Source organism: Xiphophorus couchianus, chromosome 19 (assembly GCF_001444195.1).
Source record: "Xiphophorus couchianus chromosome 19, X_couchianus-1.0, whole genome shotgun sequence".
Classification (NCBI taxonomy): domain Eukaryota; kingdom Metazoa; phylum Chordata; class Actinopteri; order Cyprinodontiformes; family Poeciliidae; genus Xiphophorus; species Xiphophorus couchianus.
Genome location: NC_040246.1, coordinates 10,920,465 through 10,940,794, shown reverse-complemented (window position 1 = coordinate 10,940,794; position 20,330 = coordinate 10,920,465). Strand labels below are relative to the sequence as shown.

Here is a 20,330-nt window from a genome sequence, read left to right as displayed (position 1 = left end):
ATGTTCTGTGAAAAATGAAGCTAATCTAGTCCAACTTTTGAGAAATTTATTTATTCTGTATCAGAGCCCTGCTGGACATCAAATTACAGAACACAGGACACAGCTAATACGGAATTGTCTATATATATAAATAAAAATAACATCCTTTGCTTCATTTATGATACATGGGTTACCTGTGCGAAAGCCATAATGACCGGTTTGGGTCTGAAATGCCCCACAGGACTGACGATTTTAGTGAAAATGAGATGCAGTAAAAATAACATGCCCCGATCCTCAACATAACTCATCATGAAAACACAATACACAAACATTTAATACCATTTATGTTACATGCACAGAAACCTGATGGGCTAATAAAGCAAAACAAAAAAAAAAAAAGTTAAAAGCCATTTTCTTTAACACTGGACTTAAATCGGAATCAACATGATTTAAATGATGAAACATAGATGATGATGATTTCTAATGTTCAGCTATGGGGTTTTAGTGCCGAGTCAGTGGAAATCAGTCCTCAGTGGATAGAGAGAGGACGTCCACAGCTTCCAGCAGGTGCAGGGCCAGGCTATACTGGGCGTGGTTCTCTGGTAGCATTTCAACCAGACGGCTGACCAGTCGGGTGGTCTTAGACAGAGAGACCAGGGGGCATCTCAACTCGCTGGGATCCTGCAGCATACAAGATCAAGATCAGCCTTCCATTCAAGTTACTCATATGTAATGAGAATTATTAGATGTCAAACATAATTACACCCAACCGAATTTGACTAGTAAAGCCAGAAATTAAAGCATTTAATTTCCCCTTTACCATGTGAAACTTGGTCAAATTAAATTCAAAAGTGGCTTTTTTTTAATTGACATATTTTGGTTACAATAATTGTGTGTTTGATCACGTAGCTGAAGAGACACAATATGAGAGACGCATAGATTGATGTGAAGTTTTATAGAGCTCAGCCTCAGCACACAGACATAAAAGATTCTAACCGCAAGCTTCAATGTTATAAAGCACCTACTGACTTATAGTCTTCAGCTCTTTAAGCTGAATGTTGGGCAGCCTAGTTAAAGGGACTCATGATATGCTGCTTTAGAGTCTTCTACAAGCCGCCGTGACCGTAGCAAGCAGAAATAACTCCAAACATAAACTACACACACTGGCGACCTGTGCCAGGTGTACCCTCGTAACCGTTGCCATTGCCTTACCATTGCCTTCAACCAGGTGCAGAGGGTTGGAGGCAGGCGGGCCAGCAGCTCCATGGCAGCCTGCGTCTGGTTCTGGTTGTGAAGCAGGGAGTAGCTGAGCCTCTGACCGGTCAGAACCAAGAGATGGGAGCCCAGAACTTCCTTATCTTCCACCTGTAGAATCGCCTAGAAGGCAACAGTGAGTGTTGATGCATTTTTGATGGCGAGGTGATTTCTCTATATAATATCCTTGCAGGAACATAGAAAATAAATGCAGGAATTGTTATTGTTTATAAAACTGAAGCTGATACTAAACATCCACAATTCAAATGTTTACCAGGCTCAAATGTCCAGGGTCCTAAGACCTTTTGGTCAATTTTTAAAACGTGAATACAAACGTTCATAATGAATTTAACTGTTTTTATAACAGTCAGACTTCGTGAGTACTGAAGGATGGATGGATAGATAGTCGGATGGGTTGTGCAGATGGAAGGATGGAATAAAGTTTGGACAGACAAAGAATCTGACGTACTTGTCGAGAGCTGGAAAATTCTTTACTGAAGTTTCATACTTTTCCAGATTTTGTCAAACAGTTTCGGGCCCCTGGTTTTAGATTAATATCAGAGATGGCTCTACAAACCTTTTAAATGTTTTCTGTGGCTTCCTGAACATTAATTTAAAAAGATTAAAAGACAATCTTGCTGTTTCAAAGGCAAACGTTTAGAAATATGGGAAGACTCAAAACTGTCTGCCATAATAAAACATCACTCACCTCCTCAGCTCGCAGGTCGAGGCCCTGGTTGTAAAGCTCGCAGACGAGGTGCCGGCGCAGGATGTCTGGGTTGACCTGCAGCAGGGATCCCAGGTCCATGCACAGGGAGGGCCACCAGTCCGCTTTCGGTCCATCAGAGGGCAGCGATGTGGAGGCAGGCGCTGGGGAGGAGCAGGAAGGGTCGTCTATCGCTTGCACCCATCCAGTCAGCACCCGCAGGAGGAACTTAACCAGAACAGGAAGTATGAATGATGACAGACTTCAAAGATAATTTATAATCATCATCCTCTACATTTCATTCCACCACTCACCTCCTGTCGTAGTGAGACCAAGCCAGGATCCATGTCTCCACTGGGCATCAGCTGGATGGTGGTCAGATCTCTGAAGAAAGCATTCTTACCCTAAAAAAGACAAATATACACTGAGATGCATCAAAATCTAAGACAAGGACCTGCTGCGTTCATGTGTGCGCTCACCTTGCTGTCAAACAGACTGAGCGGTTTGACTTTAACGCTGAAGCTCATGGCAGCGTGCAGAAGCAACGCCAACAGCCAGTGGTGCTGCACCAGAGGGTAGTGAACGCCTCTCTGCTCCAGCGCTAGCTCAGCTATGGAAGCGGGACCCTCGGCTCCGCTCCACACCTCCTCCACGGAAAGCTCCGGAGTTGGAATCTCCTCCATGGCTGAGTCCGCCTGCAAGCATCCACCCGCTTCAGTAAACCCAGCGGCTTCACCAGGCCTCCATACGCATTCATAGCAGAGCGACATGCGTCAAACCCAACACACCTCCACGTGCATCCTCACTGTGAGGCCTAATTAATATTCTTATGCCAGGCGTTGTCCACTCTCCATGCTTCGCTCGTGTTCTTTTCATTTACTTACATAGAAAGGTATAAAAGACAAAGAGCTCTGATTCTTAACCAGTAATCCAGTCACCTCCATGAGGATTTGCAGCAGCTGGACACAGCAGCCCAGGAACGACGTCATGGCTTTGTCTCCGATTCCAACATCCTGACAACAGAAGCACAATTCCTGAGTCTGTGAACCTAAACACTAAACACTGTGTTGTGCTGAGACAAACTTACCCGTCGACATAAGCGATCTTTTGGTGCTTTCCCCACCTTAAGAAACAAAGCGTGTCATTTTGGCTCAATCAATCAATCAATCAAATTTTATTTGTATAGCACATTTCAGCAGCAAGGCATTTCAAAGTGCTTTACATCATGTCAAACACAGAAACAAATAACGAGGCAAAGTATATCGAGGCTACAGCAGCCTGTAAGTTTGTGTCTTACCTTCTCCATGAGGAAAGCAGCTGCTGAGAAACGCTTGACGATGAAGGTACTCCACATCATTGTGGAAATACCTGGAAAGAATCATTGGATTTACATTAAAGACGTTTGGAAATATATAGCAGGGGACATCAAATGACTGATGAATATTCCTTTGTATTATTGATAAGCAAAAATACTGACCTAGTTGAATGTGAGGACTGGTGATCAACTTTAAATGTTCCACAGCAAAGAATAAATATCGGCCCTCCTACACAGTGGAAAACATGAAAATATGTATAAATATAACAAGAGTTATCCTCCTTCTTCTGTATTTATTACAGTTGGGAGCCTGACTACACATTTTTGTTCCGTCAACATTGACCAATGAACATTTCTGGTTCTCTCGCAGGCAGTTAATTAAATTTATTAGGGATGTACTGAGAAGTTAGATGATCTGCTTGAGACCAGCCAGAGACAAATAAAAAAACACAGGACACGCTGACAATAGGGCTCTTTTTTTTAAGACTCTTTTACTGAGTAAAGATGACTCAAAGTTAAACTATTAAACTATGTCCAGGTCCAGTGAGGTGTGAAGGAAAGTAAATACTAGAATCAAAGTTTTGTCAGGGAAGAGTTTGGAGTTCTACCAGTCAGTGATTTTTAATCATTTGAAAAATAGGGGAGATCATTTTGTGTCACCTTTATAAAAGTGCATGTTTCAAAAATAAAGCTGGTATTCCCTAAAAACACTAGTCTAAAATCAGAACAGTCAGTGTATCTGTGCACCTCTGGGTCTTTGTTCCATTGCACTACATATTCCCAGCAGCAGTGGGAGAAGAGCAAGTCAGGAGACAAAGAATCTGGAAACCGTTGACAAACTGCCAGCAACAGCTCTGAGAAACAAGGACAGAAAAAGTGTCATAATGTGAAAATCCATAAGTAATCTAAAATCTAAAATCTGTGTGAAATATCTCCTCATCGCCACCTGCTGTCCTGTCTGCCTCCTCCTGGCACTTCTCTGTCTCTTCTCCGTCCTCTTTCTTCTCCTTTTGGTCACCTGTACCTTGAGTTTCTTTCCTCTGGAGCATTTTCTTCAGTCGCTCAGGCGCCATGTTCTGCCTGAACACCCACTTGGAAACACTGTCTGCAATACCACCTTAAAAGACAAATGTAAGGAGGAAAACCCAAGATATTAAAAAAAGCAGTTGTGAACCCTCCCCAGCAGTAAATATGAAAAATAATCCATGAAACATTTGTTATTCATAAGGCCATATATCTTCTGAGTTCACATATTTTTATGAGAGCATGAATGGGTGGAATTACTGGAAATCATTCAACAAAAAAACTCCATCATCCCTTCCTGCGTGTGTCACCTCTGCCTCCCTCCTGCAGTGTTTTGATGGAGCACTGAACTACAGCTCCCCCTGCTGTTCCCAGAGGAGAAGGCACCAACAGAAGAGCTTGAAGGACCAGAACGTCCTCCAGCTGACGGACACACACCACCCACTGCTCCAGCTCCAATGACACGGCCTCCCACTCTGACTGCAGCTGTAACCCAGCAGAGCAAAGCCCAAACACTTGAGTGTTTCTCCGAACGCCTCATAAACTCACAGTTTTCACATTGGCAGGGCGTTGCTGTACCTTGCTGTCAGCCCTGCTTGTGATGCTCGCCTTGGCGGCACGGTGAGCGACTAAAGCAGCCAGTAAAGCGGCAGCAGCGTTGTGAGACTGGATGCATGTGAACCGGACCTGCTGCCACCAGGGGGAGACAGACTGTGGATCCCATGACTCCTCGACAGCACCTAAAAACAAAGGAAGGAAAAAATGTCACCTTTGTTTTTTAAAGCTATTTCCCCTGGACTCATTGATAAGAACACACACCGTCCAAGTTGCTAAGTGCGATGAGCAGCGTGTGCAGGTTTCTGACCGTTTCCACTGGCTTCTGAAGCACTTCCTTCTCCCTTTGCAGCCACACATTCATTAACAAAGACTACAGGGATAGACAACAGGTATTACCAAACTCTGGAAAAGTAAATGACATTTACATTTCTACCTTCTCCTTCAGTGGGACATAATCTTACCAGTAGCTGCTGTGGGCTGATGCCAGCCAGCTGTAGTGTGTCACACACTTTATGGGTGGGACTTTTACCACATAAACAGCCCCAAAACATAAAATTTCCTGCAAAGAACAAACAACAAAGGCTGGATTAAAAATAAGATTTGAGCAGATCAAGCAGTGTTCACAAACTCACAAAAGAGGTTGAACTTGCCAAGAGGAAGTCAATCTGATTTAAACACCAATAGTTCTTTAGAATTCTTGTTTGTATTTTTGGCAACTTTTTTTTATTTTTTACACATTTTAAATCAATAGCAGCTTCAAGAGATCAAACAAGTGATGTAACACATATAAAATAATATTTTTTTTATAAAGTTTTCTGAAACTAAGCAACTTACAATTGAGCAAATGGGCTGAATATTGTGTCCATGACTTCCCAAGTACAGGAGAGTGTTTATTAAACAAGACTAAGATAAAAACCTGACATATTTCCCTCTTTTCGCTACAAATGAACAAACACAACTGTCTATTAGTTAACAAATGTATCTTAAACTACCTAAAATAGGATCCTACATATATTACAAGTGAAAACTCTGTAGTTTTCACATATTCTTAGTAAAATTCTTTCCATTTAAATAGCCAAATCTGACACATCATTAATAATTTATGCTAAAATTTTTCAAACTTTAAATATGGAACCTGGAAACGGAAACCATGGAAAGATGACACTATTAAATGTGACTAATAATAATTAATTAGTAGTAATTTGTCTCGGTTTATTCAAGACAAACATTATTATAAATGAAACAAATGTCTAATTTTTATTTTATTAGTGAGATTATTCTACCATCCTTTCATTACACTGTGTCTGTTCAGGAGTAAAGGCCTCAAACTCTCACCAAGCTGGTTCCACTCTGCATCCGACCTGCGATTCACCTTCACCTCTCCGTCCTCGGCACACTCCAGCTGAGTGAGGAAAGTCTGAGCAGACAGCGGCGTGTCGGGAGAGTCCTGGGCAAAAGACACCGAGGGTTTGGAGCTGAGCTGTGCGTAGCGCTGCAAGGTGGGACCGACACGAGACAACTCCTCCTCTATGCCTTCGAGGGAGTCCTGCTGAAGGGGAAAGGAGCCTGAGTTAGAGGGCAGGAACGCTGCGTTTGGTGTAGTTCAGGTGTTTTGCAACAGACATTTGCAGAGCAGGCCTCTGTGTCTGCAGCCGACTGCAGCTGCTGGATGTCCGAGTAGAGCTGAAGCAGTTTCAACTGGGAGGAGCAGAGCTGGAGTAGTGATGCTTCCACTTCATCTGCATCTGTCAGACAGAAATACAAGCTTTGTTTTATTTTAAACGGATTTTAATTGAGATATGCTTAATTTTATTTGTTCACAGAACACTTTCGTCAGAGGGAAGTTTGTTGCGCTACCTTGTTGCTTCAAAGCATCATGTAAGGCACTAGTAACGTTAGTTAGACAAGAGACTGGAGCGTTCCTGTTTGACAGCAGAGACTCCAAAGCCTGAAGGGAATCCAGAGAGAAGATTAAGAATAATAACTATAACAAATACAATCAAATGAATGTAATCAAATGAATCAAAGAATCATTTGATTACACTTTGATTTTTTAATCTACAAACCTGCTTCTTAATGGCAGGATGTTTGATTTCCAACAAGACACTTTTTGCTTCTCTCTCCAAGGAATCTGCAAACCAACCAGACAGAAACCATGTGAGGAACAGTTCAGCGTCTCTGGGTCTTCACTCTGCTCTCAGTCACGTGTCCATTACCAGGGACCATGTCTCTGCTCTTCAGTACGGCGCTCAGTCTCTTCAGCAGGTGCATGTCTCTGGCGCGCTCGTTCTTTTTATCACTGAAATAAAGAGACAGAGAAGGCTGACAGGGTAAGGTGTCTGAGCTTAACTTTAGAGAAATAAACTAAGTTGTAGATTTTCTTAAGCTGTGATAGCTTGAGAAGATCTCCAACATCATTGACTAGTGTGATGTGTATGTGTTCAGATAATAGCTGACATCTCTTTGCGACATCTGATCAACAGCCCTGCTTTGTTCCAACCTGAGGGCCAGATGGAAGGGGATGTTGATGGTCCTCAGAGCTCCGGTGGTGGGATCCAGCAGACACACCTGCTGCGTGTGGAGCTGCCAGCCCTGACTGGTCACACTGTTTACTCCCATCAGATGGTAGCCAGCATAAAGCAGCCTAACAGAAAATCAAGTCCACACATTAAAAAAAAAAGAGAAACAAATAGATGTCACAGCTACTTCAAGCTCAGATTTGGATGAAGTAAACAGATGAAGTGTACCTGCAGTGTTTGCCCACAGTGAATGCACCGACTCGAGGACCCCGCTGCATGGCCCACACCTCCAGGATCCCCCTACGGGGGGCGTAAATGATGAGGAAGAGGGCGTGACGTCTGGGGAGGGAGGCAGAGGGCGAGAATTCCCGATCCCCACGCTCCTCCTGAACTTGCAGCCACCCCAGCTGGGCATCTCTGTAGCCTGACATTCAGACCAAATAAACATCTTTACATGGTCACGTTTGTTCACTTAAAGATGGAATGGAGAACATCTTGATTCACTTCATGTTGGGCCTCCTATGTGTTGGTTTCTCCTCTCACCTTTCCACATGCGGATGGCGATACCCCTTGCCAGATCCAGCAGTGTTACTCTACCAAAGTCATCCGTGACTCCAGCAAGCGTGTTGCAAGGCGACAGACATATGGACTCACCGTGGCGCCGGGAATCTGGCAGACCAAATCTGGAAGTCCAGGTTGTCAGATTTAAGGACAAAGTAAAGAGTTTTGAATATCAATATGATTCAGTTAACGTCCAGATATCATGAACAGTACCTGATCCCTAAGGGGGTCGCCGGCTCCACTTTAGGTTTCTGTTTCTGAGCTGCTTCCTCTTCATTCTTGCTCTTGTTCCACCCTAACCACCCACTGAGAGCAGAACGGCAGGAGAAAAACAATATGACAAACAGAGGAGATAATTAAAGCACGATTATAAACAGTAGAAGTGGCAAAACTTACTACTCCTAAAGACAACCCAATCAGAAACATATGATAACTTGATGATTTTGTGTTTCTAAACACGCTCTTTATTTTTTAAATTCATATTCTGGACAATATCTACACTAATTTATTTTTGCCTTGTGCATCATTTTCTCACTACTTCATTGTGTCAGGATTCTTTTTGTTCAGTTTTGAGGCAAATGTTGCTGGCAGATCTCCGAACCTGGCAGCGTTGAAGAGGGCTGAGGTGAGTTTGCTGGCCACAGCCAGAGCCACGTGGGACAGGAGAGGCTGAGAGTTTCCCTACAGACACACAGAGAGACCGTCACATACAGCTTTCCACAGAACAAACAATTACACAGCTTTAACACTTATCTACTCTCCTCACACACACCTCCACTGCGTAGTAAAATCCAGCATACGGCCCAGTCCCTACAGTCACAAACTGGCTCATGGCAGGGGGGCTCCCCTTGACTGATGCATTAAAGCCCCCCAAGATGGACGCATTCTTCATTTGGTCAAACACACACAGCGTCATCACACCTGCAACCAGAGGACAGAAGTAATTGTACAGTTAAAGTCATCAACACAAAGTATAGAAAGCAATACACAGAATACTGAAATGGAGGAAGATTTCATCACCGGAATAGAAGCTGGTCAGATGTGATAGGAAGATAGATGGAGATAAAAACAGATTGATCAAGGAGGAAAATCTGACCAATGAAGGAAAAGACTACTTAAGACTAGAGATGAATTTCACATTCAAGGTAAACAACTTTAAGCTTACAGCAAGATCAAATCAGATACAGAATGACTCAGTCAAAGTCCATGCCTAAATCCAATTAAAAATCTGTGAGGAGACATGAAATGTGATATTCACAAAGGATTTCCGTCAGATGTATCTGAGACTGAACTATTTTGCAGAAAGAAGAATTACAAAAACAGGAAAATATCCCAAAGTACTAACTTCGAAAAGCTAGATACCAAAGCAGATCACACTTTCTTATATTTTAATTGAAGATATTGAAATGACTCCTTCAAATTCACATTTCTCTTCTAATTTGTGTTGCTCTGTCCCATAAAATCCTATAAAGTACATTGAGGTTCAGGTCTGTAATGTGAAAATGTGAAAAAGTTCAAGCTTTACCAAGAGGAGAACAATTACATGAGCCTCTTATGTTTGTAGTTCAAATGCTTTAGGAATTCATTTTAATATTTTGAAGGCACAAAGCAATCAACTCTGTCATGAACCTGTCATGAAATATATCTTACCCACACTGCTGTGGTCCACGATGGTGTCCATCTCCTGCAGACCCCACTTCTTGTAGGCCAAAGGAGGAGGAGGGACAACATCACTACCTGCTGCTGCAGCTACACAGTGAGAGACAGTAATACCTTCAGTTCAATGTTTTAAACATTTCCATTAACCGACACGGTGTGGTAAACACACTTCCATTTAAAGCCCTCAAATCTTTATTAAGAGAAGACATAAAAGAAGAAAAACACAGAGGAGAAGCTTCTTTGCTAGGAGACTCACAGATGCTAACCACTCAGCAGGTGAACACATGCTCATAGTTTTTCTGTATTTCATAACTCCAAATAAAAGAATCACGCAAGGCCTTTCTGTCAAAATCAAGCTCCTTCTTAATAAAATGACTCCTTCAGACAGCATGTAAGCTGAAGGAGATAAACTGAGGCCCTAAACATCTGCATTGCAGCTACTAGAAGCACTGATCCTCAGAGCACTATGAGCTCAAATCCCAACAGCAGATCTCTACATAGCAAAAAGCTGCTAACCTGAATGCATTAAAAGAACGGTTATGCCTCAGTTGTACCTGAAAGTCTCACAGCAATCACTACATCCACCCAGCCAGCAAGAGAAAAACACATCTGTGATTATCTCTGAGGAACAATTAGCACCACTTCAGAGGCCTCCCTGCCATGCGTAATAAGTAAAGCAGCTGTACCTCTCGCCACCTGGTTCCTGCAGGCCCGCAGCGACTGAAAGAGGCTGAAGCCGTCGATGGTGACCAGAGCGACAGGATAAAGGATGCTGAGCTCCTCGTGCTGCAGAGGGAGATTTATCTGTTAGCTCATAACTAACACTTCAACACCGGGATTGTGAAACGTGTCAGCTGCGACTGATGCATTTGGGATTCCCTTTTACCTGCTCCGTCACTCCAGGATGACGAGGGATCTCGTAGGTGCGACATTTGAGCCTCAGAACAGGGTCGACGTGTAGCAGCTGGGCCAGGAGAAGAACCCCGCTCTGATTTGAAAACACAACAGGAAAAAACACCGTTACCCAGACTGCCTGTGACTACAGGAGTTGGGGAAGCAGAAGCTAAAAGATACCTCTGTGTAGAAGCGGACATAACCAGATGTGAAGCCCACAACTATGCAGGTCCAGTCGGGCCTCCCTGTGGAGCTCCTGTAGTCCAGAAATATGCGGTTATGATATGGTCATAACGTTCTTCTGCAACTTGCAAGTAGGCAATTCTCACCTCTTCTGACTGGCCAGGGGGATAGCGATGACACTGCTGACACTCTCTCTGAAGAGAAACACATTACTCTGTGGATTATTATTACTTATCCTGTCATCAGCTGATCTATTGTCAGAGTTTTGACCTTTTCCCACCCTTCTTCTGTGCTGAGGTGTCCACTCCAGGTCACCGCCAGGGTCATCTCCTCTCTGCCACTGTCACCTGTGCGCCACTTTGCTGGAAGAAACCAAAGCTTGAAATTAAATGACATCGCTCCCAATACTGAGGCTACAGAGAACTGTGTGTGTGTGACAGTTTTAATTTCTGACCTGAGAGGAAAGCAGCTTTCTGTTCTCGAGCCACAACCAGCAGGTCGGCACAGGGTGACAAGGACACAACGCAGTCCTGAAGCCATGGCTGGTTCTGTCCCGATGGCTCCTCCTCTGCCTGCAGAGTTTGGACATGAAGGAGAATACTACCTGACATACCTGACATACTGATGGTTACAGAGATTTTGGACTTGTAAGTGTTTCTGTGTGCAATTTGAAACACTTTCAGTTATTTCTCTTTAAATTATTAACATTTACTCCCTTTATATCTCAGTTTTTTCTGGACATTTTGCACCCAAATACATAAGAGCAAAATAGAGACAAAAAAAACAGACCTTGGTGGAAGAAGCAGAATCTTCCTCCTTATTTTCTTCGTTATCCCATCCCGAGTCCCAGTCAGAGGTATCCCAGGAAAGCTCGTTTTCTGCTGGGAAACATGAGAGACGATCTCAAGTCTGCATTATCCAGAAATCAATTCAAAACAACAACTTAACAGTAATAAACAGAAAAACTCTCAATGGAGTCACATATTCACATTTAGAGCGATAAAACTAAAAAGATTAACATCACAGGATAGACGCTTAAAGCAATCTACAATAGGTTTAATAAATTCAATTTGAATGTGTTCTTTGTTTACTGCGAAATCTCTCGTCGCATGACAGATTTCTTTGAAGAACTGCGATCAGTGATAGTTTCTTATGTAGAGAATATTAAAAGTCACAGGATCTCTATGAGACATCTGCATAAAGCTCGGACAAAAGGAGGGCCATGTTTTCCTGTGTTAGGACGCTGGTAACATCTGGATGAACGACACAAATAGCAGGCTACATTATTTCAGACATTCCTCGGTATTTAACAAAACAATCAAACCTATGTCATTATTTCCATCAGGACAAACATTTCCTTGGGAACATTTCGGATTCGTGCTCCCTCGTAGCTGCATCAAGCTAACAGGAGTCCATATAACCGCTTCATTGCTGCTGGAGCATCTTCACCGACATTTAGCACAGGTAAGCTCACCTGTTTGAGTCTTCTCTTCTACTGATTCTTTACTCTGGTTCTGGAACAAGAAGTCCCGGACTGTTTTGAGCTCTTGGAGCCGACAAAACTCAAACAAGCTGCAGGACATCCCTATCCCGTCCTGTCCTGTCAGGAACCGAAAAGAAGTCGAGGAAGAGAGTCAGTTAGCTTCCCTGCTAACAGTTCAGAAGAGAAGCGCTGCTTTTATCAACTTACGTCTCCGAGTTTAACTTTATGACAGTTTGTTAACTACACAATGCTCCGTATTAAACTTGCACAAGCCCTTAGACAAATATCAATAACTGTCCACTGGGTTTATTTTGCCCATTATCTACTGCTTCCACCCAAATCTGTTGATGACACATCATTAGCATAACAACACTTTTCTGTTTCCGGGTTGGGGCTGTGTAGGAGATTTTCAAAATAAAACGTTAATGAGAAATGCTTGTCTATACATTAAATGTCAAAACACACAGGCTGGTCGAGAAAATGTCTAGAACTCAGTGGTAAATAATAAAAAAACAACTTAATTTTGTTTCAGGTCTGAGGTTTCAAAGCTTTTCAAAGTTTTGCCAGGTCCATCGATTATGTTCAGTTACTACTAGAATTAGCTATTAATTAATTCAAAGAATTAAAAAAAATTATTATTATTATTATTATTATTATTATTATTATTATCATCTACTTTCTTTTCAGACAAATGTAACTGCAACGAGTTCAGTATAGGAGGTTGCCGAGTAGGCCTTCTGTATCTATGAAATGTTTAACAAGAATCAATTTTCAAGTAGCAGTAAGTATGATAACTATTTCTAAGAGAATATCTTGCTTCAAAATCGTACTGAATACACGTGTCCATGGAAACTGAAATGGTTTGCATTTCAGTTCCCATTGACTGAGAGGTTTGCATTTCTCCTCTAGAGGGCGGTAGAACAACAATTTTGCAGACTTGTAAATTCTATTATTTTTGTTTATTTATTTTTTACTTTTTTTTAATAAAAAGGGAATTGAAAAATCGTCTCTGATGATTTACTATTTTAATTTTGCGTACATAAATGTGCAAAACAAAAGAAAATGGTTCTCTCCTGGAAATGTTTGGCTAACTCTGAATTGTTGCAAGTTCACTGGTAGATTGTTTATTTTCCTGTGCTGATTTTTGTATTTCGAATGTGTTCTTGCTCGGTTTATGCTTTTTGGTGATGCATTTTCAAACCATGCATTTTCATTAAATAGTTTGCCTCAGATTATCAGACATAAGACTAAATATTCTTCTAATATTCAGCTGAAAGACAAGTAGTCTGCCATCCAATCTTGTGCATAGCTCAAATACATGCATTAAGTCATTTGTATTTTATTTGGGACCATTGACCAATAACCAAAAACATACCCTTCAATAAGGTTTTATTTGTTAGATCAAAAGACCAAATTTATTAACTCATGTGCTTTATAATTATCATCACAAATTGAAAATATTTTAAAACTGCAACCATAATTAATGTTAGAGCCTATGCATTCCTGACCAAGCATTACTAATATTACTCCAAATAAATAAATATTAATAATAGTAATGAAATATTATTGTATAATACTGACCATTACATCTACGCAGATCACAGTGACACCGGCTAATTTATTCTTGACTTGACTAGAAACATTTACTTATGCCTCTGTTTATGTTCACAGAGAAAACAAAGTCTTTATATACCAGAGTTCAATTCAAAGCAAAATTCAAAGTAAAAGGAGAAACATGATGGGAAAAAAGTTATTAAAAAACTCAACCTTTTTCAGAGAACTAGCCACTCAGAAGATTACCTATTGAGATTGTCAAAATTGAGTCGTTAATTAATGAACTCAGTTACACTGTTGCTCAACAGTTTGCTTCACACTTTCATGAACCCAACAATTGTTGTAAGAATCAATTTCTAACTTAATAATGACAAATTGCATGGGTAAATTAAGATAAGAGCCCATATTATTTTGAAAAAGCTAATAAAAATATTTCTTTTGATTTTCCTATTATGCCACACAACAGTGTGACACTGTTTGGAAGGGTTAAAGCAGGGTTTTAAAAATATGTTCAACAAACTTGCTTGTTTGGATAATTCAGTTAATCACTTGAGTCTTGGCAGCAATATTTAATGCCAACTTGTTTTAATGAGGACATGCATCTGGAGATGTTGGAGTGCTGTGTCTTATGATGTTGATCCCATGGTGCCTTACCTAATGGTGCATGATATTTTGTGCAGATGTCTTTGAAGAACACAAAAGAACTCTTCTAATGTGAAGTTTGGACTTCCATAACCCCACAGAGAAGCATATTGCTCTTTGTCATTCAAAGGTCACTGTTACTACTTTCCGTCCTGAGAACCTAATGTTGTAAACATGAGCAGCTGCTTTCGGTATTGTTAAACACTGCTACACATCTTTCTTTCCCATCCTTTCTTAAAAAAGCAACGGGCAACCTGCCAGTGTATTCCTTATGTATTCATTTACAAACCTACGTAGCTCTCGCATCCAAAGAAAACACACACAAACACACACATGCGCTGAGACCACACAAACACACCCTCTGGGGGGTGCCCAAAAGTTTCCGATCCGGAAGGCCGGACACAGAAACTCAGGAAACAATTGGGTGTCAGAGAGGTCCTTGGGCTCGTCACGTTTCCTCATCCTGTGCCGCTGCTTATTGAACAGTTGACGTTTCTTCTGTTTTACTGGCCGAGGCAACAACCCTCCATCTGGTTCCCCCTCTTCCTTTGTTGACAAGAAAACGAGTTGGCATGCTTGGTTGCAAGATAGACGCATCACTGGTACACAAAAAGGGATGGCATTGATTTGTTCAAACTTAATGGGAGTTAAAAGACCTTGGGTTTTGTTTTGCAGGTTTCAAGACAAGAAGATGTGACGTCAGAAGGATCCAGGTAGACTAAAAACATACAAGGCCTCATAAAGGTATTTATACCCTTCAACGTTTTCGCAATTTGTTGCATATTGCTCACAATGTTCAATGCACGTATCTTCAATGTACTTGATGTGATAGACTAACATAAACTAGCACATTATTATGAAGTGACAGAAAAAAGATATTTGGGTTTTGGTTGTTTTTTTTTTTACAAATAAAACACATTGAGTCTGAGTGTAGTGGAGAGGTCATTTGTTTTCAGCTCTCTCGACTGTGATTGCCTCAAATAAATTCCAGTGCAACCAATTGCTTAGAGAAGCTGCTCAATTAGTAGACAGAATGAAGACCAAATAACACAGCAGGCGGATCAGGGAGAAAGATGTGGAGATGTTTAAACTACTGGGGTACAGCTTTCCTCCCTATAAGAACAGGCCAAGCAAGAAGAACACTCATCAGGTAATTCAACAGGAGGTGATGAGATTACACAGCTCAGGTGGGAGAAACTATTTGTCATGCACTATACCAATTTGGCTTTTGGGAAAGTATGGTGAAAAAAACCAAAAACTGTATGTTGAATAAAAAGCTAAGAATAAGTCCTGTTTGTGTTGCAGGTCTGAGATATGCAGCAATACAACAGTTATCTCTGCTAAACAGGTTAAATAAACTGTCAGCTTATTTGCTGCTGCATTGGCTGTAAAATGTCTTTATCATTTTGACAAGTAAAATAGCATATTCTTCCTGTTGACTGTAAAGAGTGCCACACCTAAAAAGATAAGTATTAAAGCTGAAATGACAAAGTCCATGACGACTTTAAACTTTTTGGCGTTCAAAAACACATCAGCATGCAGGTGGTGTGTTAGTGTTGCTTCATATAGCAACACTAACAAACATCTTTAAAATGTGACCACATCTTTTGTGCTTGTATATTTTCACGAGCTGTGTAGGGAAATAATGGGACATGTAGAAGCGACAACTCTGGTTAGATGTGCCCCCCAAAAAATAGCTTTTTGTCCCACATACAAAACACTGTGTGGGGGAAAATTATCACCGCACACCCTGTCAAGTGAACAGTGCAGACACTCCCCATTGGAAACACATTTGGAGCAAAGCTTTGATGCACCGACAATCAAAAGTAGGAATTTAAAATAAAACTGTCAGGAAGTTTGTTTTTTGGACTATTGTCGCATGTGGTCGTGAGATGATGTTCTCCCTTTGGTTCATGATTACTGGCTGTACTTTCCCGTTCGGCACGTGCGTGCAATATTTCAGCAGCTCATCATACTTTGGCTCAATTTTCCATGTTGCCCCTACGTTGCTGATTTTTCTTCTTTCATGCATGATCTATAATTTATTTGCACCTGTAATTTAAGTTTGCCTTCCCTAATATCCATTTAGTATCTGTCGGGTTTTCCAATATGAAACCTTATAATCAGTGTTGTACTTGGGGTAACATTGGATCCAAAGTTCACATGCAAATGTTTTATGGCAAATAAAATCTGATCTCTGATCTTGAAGTAACTGCCAGGTCATGTTTGCATGTTAAGGATCTGAACAATTTTTACACAATATTGTAAAGTTAGCAACTTTTATTGCAGTTTTATAGCGATAGACAAGATGCTATCACAAAGAAGAGGAGGAACAGTATCTCTAAATCTCTGACCCTGATGTAAATCCTGCAACCAAACAAAATAATCACTGCTGACATGTTAAATTGGTTGGAAATGTTGTGAAGCTGTAGAAACAAGATTCTTTGGTCCTGCTACATCTGTGGCTATTGCAGAATAATATGAGGCCTTTAAAAGCCAGAAAAACAAACGTGTGTCGTTCCCTCTACAAGCTTATTTAAAATAAATATTTCAATCGTCTCTTCGAGTCTGATGACAGAAACTCTCTGAGATTATTTTAAGGTGAAACTAGAGTTGTTTTGAAACTTTCTGTCATTACGGGTCTCATTACAAATATCCATATAAGGTATTCTTTAACAATCAAGGCTCTGGGATTGTTTTACGGGAAGATTTCTAATATTATGTTTCTTTTAATCTTTCTTTAATCAGGCTTATGCAGAACCTGTCAAGGAGTACACAGCATATTGTCAAAAAAGGTGAAATGACCTGGTCCCATGTCCTTAGTACTTCTCTGAAGTACCTTCTTACTCATTTTCAGCATTCAATCTTCTTAGAAGATCATTTGTCCGCCTCTCACATGACAATATTTCTCACTCTGCCTTAGAAAAATTCTCAGATTCTTTCATTGTGAGAACACCTTTTGTCTCTTTAAATGACTCAACAGATCTTCTGAAAAAATTAAGCTGTGCACTCTGGCAAGGCAATTCCAAACCTTTTCATTTACTGTCAGTCTTTAAATTGAATGATGGTGAGTCAGATTCACTATGATGCCAGTGTCAATCGATAATTCTTGTTGGAAATTCCTGAAAACTCCTTTGGCATGTTGGGGGCCCAGGCACTATTTCTTTTTATATTTACATACACTAAATAAGACTCAGAACCTTATTCCCACTGTCTGATATGAAATCAGACTAAACTTGTCCAGTTTCAGGTCAGCGAAGGAGCAGCCAAAGTGTAAAAGTGTAAATCCTGAGTGGGGGAAAATTAAATGTATTTTCAGAGAAAATCATCCAAAAATACAACTTCTTAACTGCAGAATTCTTGTAAACTTATGATTCAGAATTTCAAAGTCATTTGATAGTCCCTTGCCTGCACGTAATGGGTCATGCTGCAGAGTGAGGAGAATGAAGATGTCACAGATTTCTGATAAATGTTGTGCCTGGAATCCCACAGTAATAGCAGACGTTCTGGTTTCCACCACATTCAGCACATTTTCAGACCGGGTCCTGTCTTTAGCTTGGCTCAGCAGCCATCAAAATCATCATGAGTTTATTTCTATTGCTAATAGTTTAAAATCTCATGTTGGCTTTAATTTACATATTATTCCCATTCATGTTGCTTGCTACTTTCATTAATTTTTGTTCTAACCCCATGTTTAAACGTGCTGACACTTGAAGGATGAAATTTGGCTATTTTTGTCTTTTAAAGCAAGATAACTAGTAGTTTCCTCCTATTGGTGTGTTTATAAATGGTGAAAAGTTACACTGTAAGTAGTCAAAGGCTCCTTATCATATATCATAAAGTTGTGCACCATATGCTAAAAAAAGAACAGACAACAAGATAGTGTGAAAAAGAACTGATCTGTTTTTGTTTTTACTTCAGATATTTGTCATGTCATTAAGAGATTGTAATCATTTGCTGTATGATGTATAAAAATATATGCATCAAGGCTAGAACTCTAAAAATGAACACTGCTAAAAAGAATAATTTCATTTTTGTTCATCATCCAATCAAGAAAAAAAAAAAGGTCATTATGATCAGGAATGTGCATGCCTTATTATCTGCATACATTAGATCCTTTTGTTCCAAGTAATAATTTGAACTAATATCCAGTTGGTAAGGACACAATTACAGAGTGGAAATATTAATGGGAATGAAATGGAAGCAGGTAAAAGATCAGAAGTTGCTCTGGTACGTTTTTGGAATTTAGTTTACATAAATATTCAAATGAAAAATTTGACTTGAGAGAATACAGTTTTCAGTATCTACACTTGACTTTTTATTTAATAAATACTTCCTAAAAATACAACTATTAATTTTTTTACGGTACTCTTTCATTTCAGGATGCCACTTTAGCAAATACATCTGGATAAAAAAAAAAAAACTGGGGCAGAAGGAGAATTTTTAATATAGGGCTTGGATGTGTCTTCAAGATTGACCTGCAATATCCATAAAGGCAGATAACAATGACTGTCAGTATGACAAAACAGATCAGATGCATTCCAATAATAATATGGGCATAAATTTGAAAGGACATATAATAGGATCTCAAAAATGCAATCATTAACGGTGGATGAACTCATGTTTGAACTTTCAGGTGTAAATCTGACAGGCCCTCACTTGCGAAATATTTACAGTTTGACCTGTGATTATGTTATTTTCTGAGCAATATTCTAATTCTTCAAATTTAAAAATGCATTTTAATTCATTCCAATGCTAATAGTGGATTTATACAGTGCTGTGCAAAAGTTTCCAGACAGTGCAGTCATGTAACACAAATCTTTGTATTTTATAGAGATTTTGTAAAATAGACAAAAAGTTGCAACACAAAGTTGTCCATAATAACGAAGTAGAAAGAACATTATGGTGGCTGCATTGTATGGATGCTTTTTCTTTTAGCAGGAAAAGCTAAGCTGTAACCATGCTATAACTGAAACAACTGCTGCACAATACAAAAGTTTGCCACACTTTTAGAAGTCATATGCTCATTAACTCATTTTGTTATTATTGCAATATTTACTTTCTTTTAATCTTAAAAACAAAAGGCTATCCTGTTCTGGTTCTAAAAATTAAATGTCGCGTGCCAACATGAAGACATGACATCCTGACAACTCCAGTGACTTTGTTTAGATGACAATAGTTGCCAAACACAGGCTGTCTGATGTCTTTAGCAGTTACAGCAAATGCTGCCAGAATCAGCAGAAACTAAGTTATTAAGCGTGTTGTCTGAAACTGTTTTCAGATTTTATATAATTTAGAGAATTCAACCAACACCTTTTGCAAATCTTCATTTTCAAAGTAAAACGGTTGCATAGAAAGGATCGTTTGAAATTCCCATAACAGTCATATGGATGCTTTGATTTATAAATTTTTCAGCTTTCAACCCCCACCACAAGTCATGAAGGAAGGATTGTTAATCATGGTTTCATTTTGTTTTGCTGCAGGCATTTTTATTTGCAATTAATTTCACTTGATCTTTTATAGTGTCTCGGCATTCAAACATCTCACTAATACATATCTGATAGGCTGCAGTTACAAATGGGCCCTTCAGGTGGAGGCAGTTCTAGCCTGTTTAGGGAACACTGGGAGTTCCCTAAAATTGTGGGGAACTCACTTCCCCAGAAGTCATATCTAATTGCATTTCCACTAGGAAGGCATTTACTTTTTAATTAAATAAATGTTCCAGCATGTTTACCCTGACATTTTTTGCATTTTCAAGAACTCTAAGAAAGGCATGCAAACTTTCAATGCCATTTCAGCCTGTTAAAATCATCTTATTTTCCACTGGTTTTCATTTCCAGATTTGTGTCCTTCTGTGACTAAAATATTTCAAACATTAACTCAGGATGGGCAATAAACAGATTTTAAGATGTGTGCAGAGACTGTTATGCAATATTTTACAGATGGATGGGTTTCTACATGTAAACTTAAGTGAAACTTGGGATACATTAAGCTGCTGTG

General features: G+C 40.0%; 1 protein-coding gene across 5 annotated transcripts; it reads right to left on the bottom strand.

Moving 5' to 3' along the window:
* Positions 1–32: 32 nt before the first annotated feature.
* rab3gap2 (RAB3 GTPase activating protein subunit 2 (non-catalytic)) lies at positions 33–12,521 on the bottom strand. Of its 5 annotated transcripts, XM_028000376.1 has the most exons (36): positions 12,342–12,521; positions 12,126–12,251; positions 11,441–11,532; positions 11,106–11,223; positions 10,932–11,013; positions 10,798–10,845; positions 10,649–10,724; positions 10,461–10,562; positions 10,261–10,360; positions 9,566–9,664; positions 8,688–8,836; positions 8,517–8,596; positions 8,129–8,221; positions 7,898–8,037; positions 7,583–7,778; positions 7,336–7,479; positions 7,052–7,134; positions 6,902–6,966; positions 6,693–6,783; positions 6,459–6,580; positions 6,171–6,384; positions 5,297–5,394; positions 5,097–5,205; positions 4,857–5,017; positions 4,589–4,763; positions 4,201–4,371; positions 4,002–4,108; positions 3,417–3,483; positions 3,237–3,307; positions 3,027–3,062; positions 2,878–2,952; positions 2,419–2,634; positions 2,254–2,343; positions 1,943–2,167; positions 1,192–1,356; positions 33–660 (listed from the first exon to the last, which is right to left on the bottom strand). In XM_028000376.1, the coding sequence occupies exons 2-36, from the start codon at positions 12,232–12,234 to the stop codon at positions 502–504; spliced, it is 4,128 nt and encodes a 1,375-aa protein (XP_027856177.1). In that variant the 5' UTR covers positions 12,235–12,251; positions 12,342–12,521; the 3' UTR covers positions 33–501. The 5 variants fall into 5 exon arrangements, 4 of the variants coding, with proteins under 4 accessions (XP_027856177.1, XP_027856178.1, XP_027856180.1 ...); XM_028000377.1 differs by having other exon boundaries at positions 6,171–6,381; positions 12,126–12,521; XM_028000379.1 differs by having other exon boundaries at positions 11,441–11,529; positions 12,126–12,521.
* Between the last annotated feature and the right edge of the window lie 7,809 nt (positions 12,522–20,330).

Bases quoted from the DNA above. Each gene is read 5' to 3' on its own strand.
- rab3gap2 (XM_028000376.1), bottom strand. From the start codon at position 12,234: ATGTCCTGCAGCTTGTTTGAGTTTTGTCGGCTCCAAGAGCTCAAAACA. The intron at 7,779-7,897 runs GTGAGAGGAGAA...TCTGAATGTCAG, and splicing joins CGCCATCCGCATGTGGAAAG to GCTACAGAGATGCCCAGCTG. The intron at 3,308-3,416 runs GTCAGTATTTTT...GATTCTTTCCAG, and splicing joins CAGTCCTCACATTCAACTAG to GTATTTCCACAATGATGTGG.